This window comes from Haliaeetus albicilla, chromosome 6 (genome assembly GCF_947461875.1).
Source record: "Haliaeetus albicilla chromosome 6, bHalAlb1.1, whole genome shotgun sequence".
NCBI lineage: Eukaryota > Metazoa > Chordata > Aves > Accipitriformes > Accipitridae > Haliaeetus > Haliaeetus albicilla.
The window spans coordinates 935,710-954,779 of NC_091488.1; the positions used below are offsets into that span (position 1 = coordinate 935,710).

General features: G+C 40.5%; 1 protein-coding gene across 6 annotated transcripts in view; it reads right to left on the bottom strand.

Annotated features, from left to right (window-relative positions):
• The window catches only part of MAP3K15 (mitogen-activated protein kinase kinase kinase 15), a 121,557-nt gene that overhangs the window by 21,335 nt on the left and 81,152 nt on the right, over positions 1 to 19,070 (bottom strand). For all 6 annotated transcript variants that reach the window (XR_011324924.1, XM_069784784.1, XM_069784787.1 and 3 more), the window contains one exon: positions 18,693 to 18,798. Coding sequence is in view for 5 of the 6 variants with exons in the window: in XM_069784784.1 (XP_069640885.1) it covers positions 18,693 to 18,798 (106 nt within the window). In the remaining variant the exon portion in view is untranslated. The remainder of the gene's footprint in view (positions 1 to 18,692; positions 18,799 to 19,070) is intronic.

Sequence of the window (19,070 nt, forward strand, 5' to 3'; positions counted from 1 at the left end):
GTTAGACCCCATTAGACCCTATTAGACTCTAATGGACCCTAATAGACTCTATTACACTCCATTAGAATCTAATAGGGTCTAATGGAGTCTGTTAGGGTCTATTGGCGTCTAATGGACCCTAATAGACTCCCTTAGACTCTAATAGACTCCATTAGACTCCAATAGACCCTAATAGGGTCCATTAGGGTCTAATAGTGTCTGATAGAATCTATTAGGGTCCAATAGGGTCTACTGGAATCTATTAGACCGTAACAGACTGCGTTAGGGTCCGTTAGACCCTAACAGACTCCGTTAGACACTATTAGACCAATACGCTCCAATACGCTCCAATAGACTATTAGGGTCTAACAGGTTCTAATACGTTCTAATAGCGTCTGTTAGGGTCCGTTAGGGTCCATTAGACTCTAATAGAGTCTATTAGGGTCTAATGGAGTCAAACAGAGTCTAATAGGTTCTATTAGGGTCTAATATTTGATTCCAGTAGACTCTAATAGACTCTAATAGACTCTATTAGAGTCCATTAGAATCTAATAGACCCTAATAGAGTCTATTAGGGTCTAATACAGTCTATTGGAATCTAATAGACCCTGTTAGACCCCATTAGACCCTAATGGACCCTAATAGGGTCCATTAGGGTCCAATAGTGTCCATTGGAATCTATTAGGGTCTAACAGAGTCTATTAGACTCTAACAGAGTCTATTAGAGTCCATTAGAATGTAATAGACCCTAATAGAGTCTATTAGAATCGAATATTAGACCCTAATAGACCCTATTAGACTCTATTAGATTCTAATGGACCCTATTAGAACGTATTAGAACCTATTAGACCCTAATAGTCTAATCGGGTCTAATAGAGTCTGTTAGGGTCTAATAGGGTCTATTAGGTTCTAATAGAGTCTATTGGAGTCTGTTGGAGTCTATTAGACCCTATTAGAACGTATTAGACCCTATTAGACCGTAATAGTCTAATAGTGTCTAATGGAGTCTATTAGGGTCTAATAGTGTCTAACGGAGTCTATTAGGGTCTAATGGAGTCTAACAGAGTCTATTAGATTCTAATGGACCCTAATAGACTCTGTTAGACCCTAATAGATTCTATTAGACACTATTAGACCCTAATGGACCCTATTAGGGTCTATTAGAGTCTATTAGAGTCTATTAGGGTCTAATAGTGTCTATTAGGGTCTAATGGACTCTAATAGATTCCAATAGACTCTAATAGACTCTATTAGAACCTAATAGACCCTATTAGACTCGATTAGACTATTAGGGTCTAACAGGTTCTAATAGGGTCTGTTAGGGTCCATTAGAATCTAATAGAGTCCAATAGGTTCTATTAGGGTCTAATATTCGATCCCAATAGACCCTATTAGATTCTAATGGACCCTAATAGACTCTATTAGCTTCCAATAGACGCTATTAGACTCCATTAGACCCTAAAAGACCCTAATAGACTCTATCAGATTCTAATGGACCCTATTAGACCCTAAGGGACCCTAATAGACCCTAATGGACTCCATTAGACCCTAATAGACTATTAGGGTCTATTAGGGTCTAATAGGGTCTATTGGAATCTAATAGAGTCTAATAGACCCTAATAGAGTCTATTAGACTCTGTTAGATTCTAATGGACCCTATTAGACTCTGTTAGACCCCATTAGACCCTATTAGACTCTAATGGACCCTAATAGACTCTATTACACTCCATTAGAATCTAATAGGGTCTAATGGAGTCTGTTAGGGTCTATTGGCGTCTAATGGACCCTAATAGACTCCCTTAGACTCTAATAGACTCCATTAGACTCCAATAGACCCTAATAGGGTCCATTAGGGTCTAATAGTGTCTGATAGAATCTATTAGGGTCCAATAGGGTCTACTGGAATCTATGAGACCGTAACAGACTGCGTTAGGGTCCGTTAGACCCTATTAGACTCCGTTAGACCCTATTAGACTCCGTTAGACCCTATTAGACTCCGTTAGACACTATTAGACTCCGTTAGACACTATTAGACCAATACGCTCCAATATGCTCCAATAGACTATTAGGGTCTAACAGGTTCTAATACGTTCTAATAGCGTCTGTTAGGGTCCGTTAGGGTCCATTAGAATCTAATAGAGTCTATTAGGGTCTAATGGAGTCAAACAGAGTCTAATAGGTTCTATTAGGGTCTAATATTTGATTCCAGTAGACTCTAATAGACTCTAATAGACTCTATTAGAGTCCATTAGAATGTAATAGACCCTAATAGAGTCTATTAGAATCGAATATTAGACCCTAATAGACCCTATTAGACTCTATTAGATTCTAATGGACCCTATTAGAACGTATTAGAACCTATTAGACCCTAATAGTCTAATCGGGTCTAATAGAGTCTGTTAGGGTCTAATAGGGTCTATTAGGTTCTAATAGAGTCTATTGGAGTCTGTTGGAGTCTATTAGACCCTATTAGAACGTATTAGACCCTATTAGACCGTAATAGTCTAATAGTGTCTAACGGAGTCTATTAGGGTCTAATAGTGTCTAATGGAGTCTATTAGGGTCTAATGGAGTCTAACAGAGTCTATTAGATTCTAATGGACCCTAATAGACTCTGTTAGACCCTAATAGATTCTATTAGACACTATTAGACCCTAATCGACCCTATTAGGGTCTATTAGAGTCTATTAGAGTCTATTAGGGTCTAATAGTGTCTATTAGGGTCTAATGGACTCTAATAGATTCCAATAGACTCTAATAGACTCTATTAGAACCTAATAGACCCTATTAGACTCGATTAGACTATTAGGGTCTAACAGGTTCTAATAGGGTCTGTTAGGGTCCATTAGAATCTAATAGAGTCCAGTAGGTTCTATTAGGGTCTAATATTTGATCCCAATAGACCCTATTAGATTCTAATGGACCCTAATAGACTCTATTAGCTTCCAGTAGACGCTATTAGACTCCATTAGACCCTAAAAGACCCTAATAGACTGTATCAGATTCTAATGGACCCTATTAGACCCTAAGGGACCCTAATAGACCCTAATGGACTCCATTAGACCCTAATAGACTATTAGGGTCTATTAGGGTCTAATAGGGTCTATTGGAATCTAATAGAGTCTAATAGACCCTAATAGAGTCTATTAGACTCTGTTAGATTCTATTAGACTCTAATGGACCCTAACAGACTTTGTTAGACCCCATTAGACCCTAACAGACCCTAATAGTCTAATAGGGTCTAATGGAGTCTAATAGCGTCTATTAGGGTCCATTAGAATCTAATAGCCCCTAATAGACACTAATAGAGACTATTAGACTCTATTAGACTCTGTTAGAGTCTAATAGACCCTAATAGGGTCCAATAGTGTCCACTGGAATCTATTAGGGTCTAATAGAGTCTATTAGACTCCATTAGAATCTAATAGACTCTGTTAGACTCTATTAGACTATTACGGTCTAATACATTCTAATACGGTCCAATAGACTCCAATAGACTCTATTAGAACCTAATAGACCCGATTAGACGATTAGGGTCTAATAGGTTCTAATAGGGTCCATTAGAATCTAATAGAGACCAATAGTGTCTATTAGGGTCTAATAGTGTCTAATAGAGTCTATTAGGGTCCATTAGAATCTAATAGAGTCTAATAGGGTCTATTAGGGTCTAATATTTGATTCTAATAGACTCTGTTAGACCCCATTAGACCCCAATAGACCCTATTAGATTCTAATGGACCCTAATAGACTCTATTAGCTTCCAATAGACGCTATTAGACTCCATTAGACCCTAAAAGACCCTAATAGACTCTGTCAGATTCTAATGGACCCTATTAGACCCTAAGGGACCCTAATAGACCCTAATGGACTCCATTAGACCCTAATAGACTATTAGGGTCTATTAGGGTCTAATAGGGTCTATTGGAATCTAATAGAGTCTAATAGACCCTAATAGAGTCTATTAGACTCTGTTAGATTCTAATGGACCCTATTAGACTCTGTTAGACCCCATTAGACCCTATTAGACTCTAATGGACCCTAATAGACTCTATTACACTCCATTAGAATCTAATAGGGTCTAATGGAGTCTGTTAGGGTCTATTGGCGTCTAATGGACCCTAATAGACTCCCTTAGACTCTAATAGACTCCATTAGACTCCAATAGACCCTAATAGGGTCCATTAGGGTCTAATAGTGTCTGATAGAATCTATTAGGGTCCAATAGGGTCCAATAGGGTCTACTGGAATCTATGAGACCGTAACAGACTGCGTTAGGGTCCGTTAGACCCTATTAGACTCCGTTAGACCCTATTAGACTCCGTTAGACCCTATTAGACCAATACGCTCCAATATGCTCCAATAGACTATTAGGGTCTAACAGGTTCTAATACGTTCTAATAGCGTCTGTTAGGGTCCGTTAGGGTCCATTAGAATCTAATAGAGTCTATTAGGGTCTAATGGAGTCAAACAGAGTCTAATAGGTTCTATTAGGGTCTAATATTTGATTCCAGTAGACTCTAATAGACTCTAATAGACTCTATTAGAGTCCATTAGAATCTAATAGACCCTAATAGAGTCTATTAGGGTCTAATACAGTCTATTGGAATCTAATAGACCCTGTTAGACCCCATTAGACCCTAATGGACCCTAATAGGGTCCATTAGGGTCCAATAGTGTCCATTGGAATCTATTAGGGTCTAACAGAGTCTATTAGACTCTAACAGAGTCTATTAGAGTCCATTAGAATGTAATAGACCCTAATAGAGTCTATTAGAATCGAATATTAGACCCTAATAGACCCTATTAGACTCTATTAGATTCTAATGGACCCTATTAGAACGTATTAGAACCTATTAGACCCTAATAGTCTAATCGGGTCTAATAGAGTCTGTTAGGGTCTAATAGGGTCTATTAGGTTCTAATAGAGTCTATTGGAGTCTGTTGGAGTCTATTAGACCCTATTAGAACGTATTAGACCCTATTAGACCGTAATAGTCTAATAGTGTCTAACGGAGTCTATTAGGGTCTAATAGTGTCTAACGGAGTCTATTAGGGTCTAATGGAGTCTAACAGAGTCTATTAGATTCTAATGGACCCTAATAGACTCCGTTAGACCCTAATAGATTCTATTAGACACTATTAGACCCTAATGGACCCTATTAGGGTCTATTAGAGTCTAATGGACTCTAATAGATTCCAATAGACTCTAATAGACTCTATTAGAACCTAATAGACCCTATTAGACTCGATTAGACTATTAGGGTCTAACAGGTTCTAATAGGGTCTGTTAGGGTCCATTAGAATCTAATAGAGTCCAATAGGTTCTATTAGGGTCTAATATTCGATCCCAATAGACCCTATTAGATTCTAATGGACCCTAATAGACTCTATTAGCTTCCAGTAGACGCTATTAGACTCCATTAGACCCTAAAAGACCCTAATAGACTCTATCAGATTCTAATGGACCCTATTAGACCCTAAGGGACCCTAATAGACCCTAATGGACTCCATTAGACCCTAATAGACTATTAGGGTCTATTAGGGTCTAATAGGGTCTATTGGAATCTAATAGAGTCTAATAGACCCTAATAGAGTCTATTAGACTCTGTTAGATTCTAATGGACCCTATTAGACTCTGTTAGACCCCATTAGACCCTATTAGACTCTAATGGACCCTAATAGACTCTATTACACTCCATTAGAATCTAATAGGGTCTAATGGAGTCTGTTAGGGTCTATTGGCGTCTAATGGACCCTAATAGACTCCCTTAGACTCTAATAGACTCCATTAGACTCCAATAGACCCTAATAGGGTCCATTAGGGTCCAATAGTGTCCATTGGAATCTATTAGGGTCTAACAGAGTCTATTAGACTCTAACAGAGTCTATTAGAGTCCATTAGAATGTAATAGACCCTAATAGAGTCTATTAGAATCGAATATTAGACCCTAATAGACCCTATTAGACTCTATTAGATTCTAATGGACCCTATTAGAACATATTAGAACCTATTAGACCCTAATAGTCTAATCGGGTCTAATAGAGTCTGTTAGGGTCTAATAGGGTCTATTAGGTTCTAATAGAGTCTATTGGAGTCTGTTGGAGTCTATTAGACCCTATTAGAACGTATTAGACCCTATTAGACCGTAATAGTCTAATAGTGTCTAATGGAGTCTATTAGGGTCTAATAGTGTCTAACGGAGTCTATTAGGGTCTAATGGAGTCTAACAGAGTCTATTAGATTCTAATGGACCCTAATAGACTCTGTTAGACCCTAATAGATTCTATTAGACACTATTAGACCCTAATGGACCCTATTAGGGTCTATTAGAGTCTATTAGGGTCTATTAGGGTCTAATAGTGTCTATTAGGGTCTAATGGACTCTAATAGATTCCAATAGACTCTAATAGACTCTATTAGACCCTAATAGACCCTATTAGACTCGATTAGACTATTAGGGTCTAACAGGTTCTAATAGGGTCTGTTAGGGTCCATTAGAATCTAATAGAGTCCAATAGGTTCTATTAGGGTCTAATATTCGATCCCAATAGACCCTATTAGATTCTAATGGACCCTAATAGACTCTATTAGCTTCCAGTAGACGCTATTAGACTCCATTAGACCCTAAAAGACCCTAATAGACTGTATCAGATTCTAATGGACCCTATTAGACCCTAAGGGACCCTAATAGACCCTAATGGACTCCATTAGACCCTAATAGACTATTAGGGTCTATTAGGGTCTAATAGGGTCTATTGGAATCTAATAGAGTCTAATAGACCCTAATAGAGTCTATTAGACTCTGTTAGATTCTAATGGACCCTATTAGACTCTGTTAGACCCCATTAGACCCTATTAGACTCTAATGGACCCTAATAGACTCTATTACACTCCATTAGAATCTAATAGGGTCTAATGGAGTCTGTTAGGGTCTATTGGCGTCTAATGGACCCTAATAGACTCCCTTAGACTCTAATAGACTCCATTAGACGCCAATAGACCCTAATAGGGTCCATTAGGGTCTAATAGTGTCTGATAGAATCTATTAGGGTCCAATAGGGTCTACTGGAATCTATGAGACCGTAACAGACTGCGTTAGACTCCGTTAGACCCTATTAGACTCCGTTAGACCCTATTAGACTCCGTTAGACACTATTAGACTCCGTTAGACACTATTAGACCAATACGCTCCAATATGCTCCAATAGACTATTAGGGTCTAACAGGTTCTAATACGTTCTAATAGCGTCTGTTAGGGTCCGTTAGGGTCCATTAGAATCTAATAGAGTCTATTAGGGTCTAATGGAGTCAAACAGAGTCTAATAGGTTCTATTAGGGTCTAATATTTGATTCCAGTAGACTCTAATAGACTCTAATAGACTCTATTAGAGTCCATTAGAATCTAATAGACCCTAATAGAGTCTATTAGGGTCTAATACAGTCTATTGGAATCTAATAGACCCTGTTAGACCCCATTAGACCCTAATGGACCCTAATAGGGTCCATTAGGGTCCAATAGTGTCCATTGGAATCTATTAGGGTCTAACAGAGTCTATTAGACTCTAACAGAGTCTATTAGAGTCCATTAGAATGTAATAGACCCTAATAGAGTCTATTACAATCGAATATTAGACCCTAATAGACCCTATTAGACTCTATTAGATTCTAATGGACCCTATTAGAACGTATTAGAACCTATTAGACCCTAATAGTCTAATCGGGTCTAATAGAGTCTGTTAGGGTCTAATAGGGTCTATTAGGTTCTAATAGAGTCTATTGGAGTCTGTTGGAGTCTATTAGACCCTATTAGAACGTATTAGACCCTATTAGACCGTAATAGTCTAATAGTGTCTAACGGAGTCTATTAGGGTCTAATAGTGTCTAACGGAGTCTATTAGGGTCTAATGGAGTCTAACAGAGTCTATTAGATTCTAATGGACCCTAATAGACTCTGTTAGACCCTAATAGATTCTATTAGACACTATTAGACCCTAATGGACCCTATTAGGGTCTATTAGAGTCTATTAGGGTCTATTAGGGTCTAATGGACTCTAATAGATTCCAATAGACTCTAATAGACTCTATTAGAACCTAATAGACCCTATTAGACTCGATTAGACTATTAGGGTCTAACAGGTTCTAATAGGGTCTGTTAGGGTCCATTAGAATCTAATAGAGTCCAGTAGGTTCTATTAGGGTCTAATATTTGATCCCAATAGACCCTATTAGATTCTAATGGACCCTAATAGACTCTATTAGCTTCCAGTAGACGCTATTAGACTCCATTAGACCCTAAAAGACCCTAATAGACTGTATCAGATTCTAATGGACCCTATTAGACCCTAAGGGACCCTAATAGACCCTAATGGACTCCATTAGACCCTAATAGACTATTAGGGTCTATTAGGGTCTAATAGGGTCTATTGGAATCTAATAGAGTCTAATAGACCCTAATAGAGTCTATTAGACTCTGTTAGATTCTATTAGACTCTAATGGACCCTAACAGACTTTGTTAGACCCCATTAGACCCTAACAGACCCTAATAGTCTAATAGGGTCTAATGGAGTCTAATAGCGTCTATTAGGGTCCATTAGAATCTAATAGCCCCTAATAGACACTAATAGAGACTATTAGACTCTATTAGACTCTGTTAGAGTCTAATAGACCCTAATAGGGTCCAATAGTGTCCACTGGAATCTATTAGGGTCTAATAGAGTCTATTAGACTCCATTAGAATCTAATAGACTCTGTTAGACTCTATTAGACTATTACGGTCTAATACATTCTAATACGGTCCAATAGACTCCAATAGACTCTATTAGAACCTAATAGACCCGATTAGACGATTAGGGTCTAATAGGTTCTAATAGGGTCCATTAGAATCTAATAGAGACCAATAGTGTCTATTAGGGTCTAATAGTGTCTAATAGAGTCTATTAGGGTCCATTAGAATCTAATAGAGTCTAATAGGGTCTATTAGGGTCTAATATTTGATTCTAATAGACTCTGTTAGACCCCATTAGACCCCAATAGACCCTATTAGATTCTAATGGACCCTAATAGACTCTATTAGCTTCCAATAGACGCTATTAGACTCCATTAGACCCTAAAAGACCCTAATAGACTCTGTCAGATTCTAATGGACCCTATTAGACCCTAAGGGACCCTAATAGACCCTAATGGACTCCATTAGACCCTAATAGACTATTAGGGTCTATTAGGGTCTAATAGGGTCTATTGGAATCTAATAGAGTCTAATAGACCCTAATAGAGTCTATTAGACTCTGTTAGATTCTAATGGACCCTATTAGACTCTGTTAGACCCCATTAGACCCTATTAGACTCTAATGGACCCTAATAGACTCTATTACACTCCATTAGAATCTAATAGGGTCTAATGGAGTCTGTTAGGGTCTATTGGCGTCTAATGGACCCTAATAGACTCCCTTAGACTCTAATAGACTCCATTAGACTCCAATAGACCCTAATAGGGTCCATTAGGGTCTAATAGTGTCTGATAGAATCTATTAGGGTCCAATAGGGTCCAATAGGGTCTACTGGAATCTATGAGACCGTAACAGACTGCGTTAGGGTCCGTTAGACCCTATTAGACTCCGTTAGACCCTATTAGACTCCGTTAGACCCTATTAGACCAATACGCTCCAATATGCTCCAATAGACTATTAGGGTCTAACAGGTTCTAATACGTTCTAATAGCGTCTGTTAGGGTCCGTTAGGGTCCATTAGAATCTAATAGAGTCTATTAGGGTCTAATGGAGTCAAACAGAGTCTAATAGGTTCTATTAGGGTCTAATATTTGATTCCAGTAGACTCTAATAGACTCTAATAGACTCTATTAGAGTCCATTAGAATCTAATAGACCCTAATAGAGTCTATTAGGGTCTAATACAGTCTATTGGAATCTAATAGACCCTGTTAGACCCCATTAGACCCTAATGGACCCTAATAGGGTCCATTAGGGTCCAATAGTGTCCATTGGAATCTATTAGGGTCTAACAGAGTCTATTAGACTCTAACAGAGTCTATTAGAGTCCATTAGAATGTAATAGACCCTAATAGAGTCTATTAGAATCGAATATTAGACCCTAATAGACCCTATTAGACTCTATTAGATTCTAATGGACCCTATTAGAACGTATTAGAACCTATTAGACCCTAATAGTCTAATCGGGTCTAATAGAGTCTGTTAGGGTCTAATAGGGTCTATTAGGTTCTAATAGAGTCTATTGGAGTCTGTTGGAGTCTATTAGACCCTATTAGAACGTATTAGACCCTATTAGACCGTAATAGTCTAATAGTGTCTAACGGAGTCTATTAGGGTCTAATAGTGTCTAACGGAGTCTATTAGGGTCTAATGGAGTCTAACAGAGTCTATTAGATTCTAATGGACCCTAATAGACTCTGTTAGACCCTAATAGATTCTATTAGACACTATTAGACCCTAATGGACCCTATTAGGGTCTATTAGAGTCTATTAGGGTCTATTAGGGTCTAATGGACTCTAATAGATTCCAATAGACTCTAATAGACTCTATTAGAACCTAATAGACCCTATTAGACTCGATTAGACTATTAGGGTCTAACAGGTTCTAATAGGGTCTGTTAGGGTCCATTAGAATCTAATAGAGTCCAATAGGTTCTATTAGGGTCTAATATTCGATCCCAATAGACCCTATTAGATTCTAATGGACCCTAATAGACTCTATTAGCTTCCAGTAGACGCTATTAGACTCCATTAGACCCTAAAAGACCCTAATAGACTGTATCAGATTCTAATGGACCCTATTAGACCCTAAGGGACCCTAATAGACCCTAATGGACTCCATTAGACCCTAATAGACTATTAGGGTCTATTAGGGTCTAATAGGGTCTATTGGAATCTAATAGAGTCTAATAGACCCTAATAGAGTCTATTAGACTCTGTTAGATTCTAATGGACCCTATTAGACTCTGTTAGACCCCATTAGACCCTATTAGACTCTAATGGACCCTAATAGACTCTATTACACTCCATTAGAATCTAATAGGGTCTAATGGAGTCTGTTAGGGTCTATTGGCGTCTAATGGACCCTAATAGACTCCCTTAGACTCTAATAGACTCCATTAGACTCCAATAGACCCTAATAGGGTCCATTAGGGTCCAATAGTGTCCATTGGAATCTATTAGGGTCTAACAGAGTCTATTAGACTCTAACAGAGTCTATTAGAGTCCATTAGAATGTAATAGACCCTAATAGAGTCTATTAGAATCGAATATTAGACCCTAATAGACCCTATTAGACTCTATTAGATTCTAATGGACCCTATTAGAACGTATTAGAACCTATTAGACCCTAATAGTCTAATCGGGTCTAATAGAGTCTGTTAGGGTCTAATAGGGTCTATTAGGTTCTAATAGAGTCTATTGGAGTCTGTTGGAGTCTATTAGACCCTATTAGAACGTATTAGACCCTATTAGACCGTAATAGTCTAATAGTGTCTAACGGAGTCTATTAGGGTCTAATAGTGTCTAACGGAGTCTATTAGGGTCTAATGGAGTCTAACAGAGTCTATTAGATTCTAATGGACCCTAATAGACTCTGTTAGACCCTAATAGATTCTCTTAGACACTATTAGACCCTAATGGACCCTATTAGGGTCTATTAGAGTCTATTAGGGTCTATTAGGGTCTAATAGTGTCTATTAGGGTCTAATGGACTCTAATAGATTCCAATAGACTCTAATAGACTCTATTAGAACCTAATAGACCCTATTAGACTCGATTAGACTATTAGGGTCTAACAGGTTCTAATAGGGTCTGTTAGGGTCCATTAGAATCTAATAGAGTCCAATAGGTTCTATTAGGGTCTAATATTCGATCCCAATAGACCCTATTAGATTCTAATGGACCCTAATAGACTCTATTAGCTTCCAATAGACGCTATTAGACTCCATTAGACCCTAAGAGACCCTAATAGACTCTATCAGATTCTAATGGACCCTATTAGACCCTAAGGGACCCTAATAGACCCTAATGGACTCCATTAGACCCTAATAGACTATTAGGGTCTATTAGGGTCTAATAGGGTCTATTGGAATCTAATAGAGTCTAATAGACCCTAATAGAGTCTATTAGACTCTGTTAGATTCTAATGGACCCTATTAGACTCTGTTAGACCCCATTAGACCCTATTAGACTCTAATGGACCCTAATAGACTCTATTACACTCCATTAGAATCTAATAGGGTCTAATGGAGTCTGTTAGGGTCTATTGGCGTCTAATGGACCCTAATAGACTCCCTTAGACTCTAATAGACTCCATTAGACTCCAATAGACCCTAATAGGGTCCATTAGGGTCTAATAGTGTCTGATAGAATCTATTAGGGTCCAATAGGGTCTACTGGAATCTATGAGACCGTAACAGACTGCGTTAGGGTCCGTTAGACCCTATTAGACTCCGTTAGACCCTATTAGACTCCGTTAGACCCTATTAGACCAATACGCTCCAATATGCTCCAATAGACTATTAGGGTCTAACAGGTTCTAATACGTTCTAATAGCGTCTGTTAGGGTCCGTTAGGGTCCATTAGAATCTAATAGAGTCTATTAGGGTCTAATGGAGTCAAACAGAGTCTAATAGGTTCTATTAGGGTCTAATATTTGATTCCAGTAGACTCTAATAGACTCTAATAGACTCTATTAGAGTCCATTAGAATCTAATAGACCCTAATAGAGTCTATTAGGGTCTAATACAGTCTATTGGAATCTAATAGACCCTGTTAGACCCCATTAGACCCTAATGGACCCTAATAGGGTCCATTAGGGTCCAATAGTGTCCATTGGAATCTATTAGGGTCTAACAGAGTCTATTAGACTCTAACAGAGTCTATTAGAGTCCATTAGAATGTAATAGACCCTAATAGAGTCTATTAGAATCGAATATTAGACCCTAATAGACCCTATTAGACTCTATTAGATTCTAATGGACCCTATTAGAACGTATTAGAACCTATTAGACCCTAATAGTCTAATCGGGTCTAATAGAGTCTGTTAGGGTCTAATAGGGTCTATTAGGTTCTAATAGAGTCTATTGGAGTCTGTTGGAGTCTATTAGACCCTATTAGAACGTATTAGACCCTATTAGACCGTAATAGTCTAATAGTGTCTAACGGAGTCTATTAGGGTCTAATAGTGTCTAACGGAGTCTATTAGGGTCTAATGGAGTCTAACAGAGTCTATTAGATTCTAATGGACCCTAATAGACTCTGTTAGACCCTAATAGATTCTATTAGACACTATTAGACCCTAATGGACCCTATTAGGGTCTATTAGAGTCTATTAGGGTCTATTAGGGTCTAATGGACTCTAATAGATTCCAATAGACTCTAATAGACTCTATTAGAACCTAATAGACCCTATTAGACTCGATTAGACTATTAGGGTCTAACAGGTTCTAATAGGGTCTGTTAGGGTCCATTAGAATCTAATAGAGTCCAATAGGTTCTATTAGGGTCTAATATTCGATCCCAATAGACCCTATTAGATTCTAATGGACCCTAATAGACTCTATTAGCTTCCAGTAGACGCTATTAGACTCCATTAGACCCTAAAAGACCCTAATAGACTGTATCAGATTCTAATGGACCCTATTAGACCCTAAGGGACCCTAATAGACCCTAATGGACTCCATTAGACCCTAATAGACTATTAGGGTCTATTAGGGTCTAATAGGGTCTATTGGAATCTAATAGAGTCTAATAGACCCTAATAGAGTCTATTAGACTCTGTTAGATTCTAATGGACCCTATTAGACTCTGTTAGACCCCATTAGACCCTATTAGACTCTAATGGACCCTAATAGACTCTATTACACTCCATTAGAATCTAATAGGGTCTAATGGAGTCTGTTAGGGTCTATTGGCGTCTAATGGACCCTAATAGACTCCCTTAGACTCTAATAGACTCCATTAGACTCCAATAGACCCTAATAGGGTCCATTAGGGTCCAATAGTGTCCATTGGAATCTATTAGGGTCTAACAGAGTCTATTAGACTCTAACAGAGTCTATTAGAGTCCATTAGAATGTAATAGACCCTAATAGAGTCTATTAGAATCGAATATTAGACCCTAATAGACCCTATTAGACTCTATTAGATTCTAATGGACCCTATTAGAACGTATTAGAACCTATTAGACCCTAATAGTCTAATCGGGTCTAATAGAGTCTGTTAGGGTCTAATAGGGTCTATTAGGTTCTAATAGAGTCTATTGGAGTCTGTTGGAGTCTATTAGACCCTATTAGAACGTATTAGACCCTATTAGACCGTAATAGTCTAATAGTGTCTAACGGAGTCTATTAGGGTCTAATAGTGTCTAACGGAGTCTATTAGGGTCTAATGGAGTCTAACAGAGTCTATTAGATTCTAATGGACCCTAATAGACTCTGTTAGACCCTAATAGATTCTCTTAGACACTATTAGACCCTAATGGACCCTATTAGGGTCTATTAGAGTCTATTAGGGTCTATTAGGGTCTAATAGTGTCTATTAGGGTCTAATGGACTCTAATAGATTCCAATAGACTCTAATAGACTCTATTAGAACCTAATAGACCCTATTAGACTCGATTAGACTATTAGGGTCTAACAGGTTCTAATAGGGTCTGTTAGGGTCCATTAGAATCTAATAGAGTCCAATAGGTTCTATTAGGGTCTAATATTCGATCCCAATAGACCCTATTAGATTCTAATGGACCCTAATAGACTCTATTAGCTTCCAATAGACGCTATTAGACTCCATTAGACCCTAAGAGACCCTAATAGACTCTATCAGATTCTAATGGACCCTATTAGACCCTAAGGGACCCTAATAGACCCTAATGGACTCCATTAGACCCTAATAGACTATTAGGGTCTATTAGGGTCTAATAGGGTCTATTGGAATCTAATAGAGTCTAATAGACCCTAATAGAGTCTATTAGACTCTGTTAGATTCTAATGGACCCTATTAGACTCTGTTAGACCCCATTAGACCCTATTAGACTCTAATGGACCCTAATAGACTCTATTACACTCCATTAGAATCTAATAGGGTCTAATGGAGTCTGTTAGGGTCTATTGGCGTCTAATGGACCCTAATAGACTCCCTTAGACTCTAATAGACTCCATTAGACTCCAATAGACCCTAATAGGGTCCATTAGGGTCTAATAGTGTCTGATAGAATCTATTAGGGTCCAATAGGGTCTACTGGAATCTATGAGACCGTAACAGACTGCGTTAGGGTCCGTTAGACCCTATTAGACTCCGTTAGACACTATTAGACCAATACGCTCCAATATGCTCCAATAGACTATTAGGGTCTAACAGGTTCTAATACGTTCTAATAGCGTCTGTTAGGGTCCGTTAGGGTCCATTAGAATCTAATAGAGTCTATTAGGGTCTAATGGAGTCAAACAGAGTCTAATAGGTTCTATTAGGGTCTAATATTTGATTCCAGTAGACTCTAATAGACTCTAATAGACTCTATTAGAGTCCATTAGAATCTAATAGACCCTAATAGAGTCTATTAGGGTCTAATACAGTCTATTGGAATCTAATAGACCCTGTTAGACCCCATTAGACCCTAATGGACCCTAATAGGGTCCATTAGGGTCCAATAGTGTCCATTGGAATCTATTAGGGTCTAACAGAGTCTATTAGACTCTAACAGAGTCTATTAGAGTCCATTAGAATGTAATAGACCCTAATAGAGTCTATTAGAATCGAATATTAGACCCTAATAGACCCTATTAGACTCTATTAGATTCTAATGGACCCTATTAGAACGTATTAGAACCTATTAGACCCTAATAGTCTAATCGGGTCTAATAGAGTCTGTTAGGGTCTAATAGGGTCTATTAGGTTCTAATAGAGTCTATTGGAGTCTGTTGGAGTCTATTAGACCCTATTAGAACGTATTAGACCCTATTAGACCGTAATAGTCTAATAGTGTCTAACGGAGTCTATTAGGGTCTAATAGTGTCTAACGGAGTCTATTAGGGTCTAATGGAGTCTAACAGAGTCTATTAGATTCTAATGGACCCTAATAGACTCTGTTAGACCCTAATAGATTCTCTTAGACACTATTAGACCCTAATGGACCCTATTAGGGTCTATTAGAGTCTATTAGGGTCTATTAGGGTCTAATGGACTCTAATAGATTCCAATAGACTCTAATAGACTCTATTAGAACCTAATAGACCCTATTAGACTCGATTAGACTATTAGGGTCTAACAGGTTCTAATAGGGTCTGTTAGGGTCCATTAGAATCTAATAGAGTCCAGTAGGTTCTATTAGGGTCTAATATTCGATCCCAATAGACCCTATTAGATTCTAATGGACCCTAATAGACTCTATTAGCTTCCAGTAGACGCTATTAGACTCCATTAGACCCTAAGAGACCCTAATAGACTGTATCAGATTCTAATGGACCCTATTAGACCCTAAGGGACCCTAATAGACCCTAATAGAGTCTATTAGACTCTGTTAGATTCTATTAGACTCTAATGGACCCTAACAGACTTTGTTAGACCCCATTAGACCCTATTAGACCCTAACAGACCCTAATAGTCTAATAGGGTCTAATGGAGTCTAATAGCATCTATTAGGGTCCATTAGAATCTAATAGCCCCTAATAGACACTAATAGAGACTATTAGACTCTATTAGACTCTGTTAGAGTCTAATAGACCCTAATAGGGTCCAATAGTGTCCACTGGAATCTATTAGGGTCTAATAGAGTCTATTAGACTCCATTAGAATCTAATAGACTCTGTTAGACTCTATTAGACTATTACGGTCTAATACATTCTAATACGGTCCAATAGACTCCAATAGACTCTATTAGAACCTAATAGACCCGATTAGACGATTAGGGTCTAATAGGTTCTAATAGGGTCCATTAGAATCTAATAGAGACCAATAGTGTCTATTAGGGTCTAATAGTGTCTAATAGATTCCAATAGACTCCAGTAGATGCTGTTAGACTCTATTAGGGGGGAAGAGAAGGGGGGGGGGAAGAGAAGGGGGGGGGGAAGAGAAGGGGGGGGGGAAGAGAAGGGGGGGGGGAAGAGAAGGGGGGGGGGAAGAGAAGGGGGGGGGGAAGAGAAGGGGGGGGAAAGAGAAGGGGGGGGGAAAGAGAAGGGGGGGAAGAGAAGGGGGGGGAAGAGAAGGGGGGGAAGAGAAGGGGGGGGGAAAGAGAAGGGGGGGGGAAGAGAAGGGGGGGGGAGAGAAGGGGGGGGAAGAGAAGGGGGGGGAAGAGAAGGGGGGGGAAGAGAAGGGGGGGGAAGAGAAGGGGGGGGAAGAGAAGGGGGGGGAAGAGAAGGGGGGGGAAAGAGAAGGGGGGGGAAAGAGAAGGGGGGGGAAAGAGAAGGGGGGGGGAAGAGAAGGGGGGGGAAGAGAAGGGGGGGGAAGAGAAGGGGGGGGAAGAGAAGGGGGGGGAAGAGAAGGGGGGGGAAGAGAAGGGGGGGGAAGAGAAGGGGGGGGGAAGAGAAGGGGGGGGGAAGAGAAGGGGGGGGAAGAGAAGGGGGGGGAAAGAGAAGGGGGGGAAGAGAAGGGGGGGAAGAGAAGGGGGGGAAGAGAAGGGGGGGGAAGAGAAGGGGGGGAAGAGAAGGGGGGGGAAGAGAAGGGGGGGAAGAGAAGGGGGGGAAGAGAAGGGGGGGAAGAGAAGGGGGGGAAGAGAAGGGGGGGGAAGAGAAGGGGGGGAAGAGAAGGGGGGGAAGAGAAGGGGGGGGAAGAGAAGGGGGAAGAGAAGGGGGGGGAAGAGAAGGGGGGGAAGAGAAGGGGGGGGGAAAGAGAAGGGGGGGAAAGAGAAGGGGGGGGAAGAGAAGGGGGGGGAAGAGAAGGGGGGGAAGAGAAGGGGGGGGGAAGAGAAGGGGGGGGGAAGAGAAGGGGGGGGAAGAGAAGGGGGGGGAAGAGAAGGGGGGGGGAAGAGAAGGGGGGGGGAAGAGAAGGGGGGGGAAGAGAAGGGGGGGAAGAGAAGGGGGGGGAAGAGAAGGGGGGGAAGAGAAGGGGGGGGAAGAGAAGGGGGGGGAAGAGAAGGGGGGGAAGAGAAGGGGGGGAAGAGAAGGGGGGGGAAGAGCAGGGGGGGAAGAGCAGGGGGGGGAAGAGCAGGGGGGGGAAGAGCAGGGGGGGGAAGGGGAGGGGGGGAAGAGAAGGGGGGAAGAGAAGGGGGGAAGAGAAGGGGGGAAGAGGAAGGGGGGGAAGAGGAGGGGGGAAGGGGGGGGGGAAGGGGGGAAGGGGGGAAGGGGGGGTGAAGAGGGGGGGTAAAGAGGGGGGGTGAAGCAGGGGGGTGAAGAGAAGGGGTGAAGCGGGGGGGTGAAGCGGGGGGGTGAAGCGAGGGGGTGGAAGAGAGGGTGGGAAGAGAAGGGGGGAAGAGAAGAGGGGAAGAGAAGAGGGGAAGAGAAGAGGGGAAGAGAAGAGGGGAAGAGAAGAGGGGAAGAGAAGAGGGGAAGAGAAGAGGGGAAGAGAAGAGGGGAAGAGAAGAGGGGAAGAGAAGAGGGGAAGAGAAGAGGGGAAGAGAAGGGGAAGAGAAGGGGAAGAGAAGGGGAAGAGAAGGGGAAGGTGGAAGGGAAGAGGGGGAAGGTGGAAGGGAAGAGGGGGAAGGGGGAAGGGAAGAGGGGGAAGGGGGAAGGAGAAGGGGGGGTGGAAGAGGGTAGAAGAGCTTTGATTTACCTGGAATAAGAATAGTGACTGCTGCTTGGACTGCACGGCGAATTATGTTATCCATTGCAAACATCCAGTGGGGCCTTATTAAGTGGTTTCTTAACACTTTGTTCACCTATAAATAAATAAGCAAGTTAAAGTAGCAGCAAACAACAAGAGGATCTTGTTTTTCAATAGTCAGATGAAGTTTTATAAAGTAACAAACAACTGTATCAGTCACTAAACTTTGAAAGTCTAAACAACAGATTTGTAACCCTAAAAAATAGTTAGAGCTTTCAGACCATACCCAGGCTGTCAGTCAAGCCCCTCTACAGTACAAGGAGGAAGAGGAGTGAGGAAGAGCAGGGAAGCTGCAAACCTCTGGGGTGAGCTCTGTCCAGGAAGAAT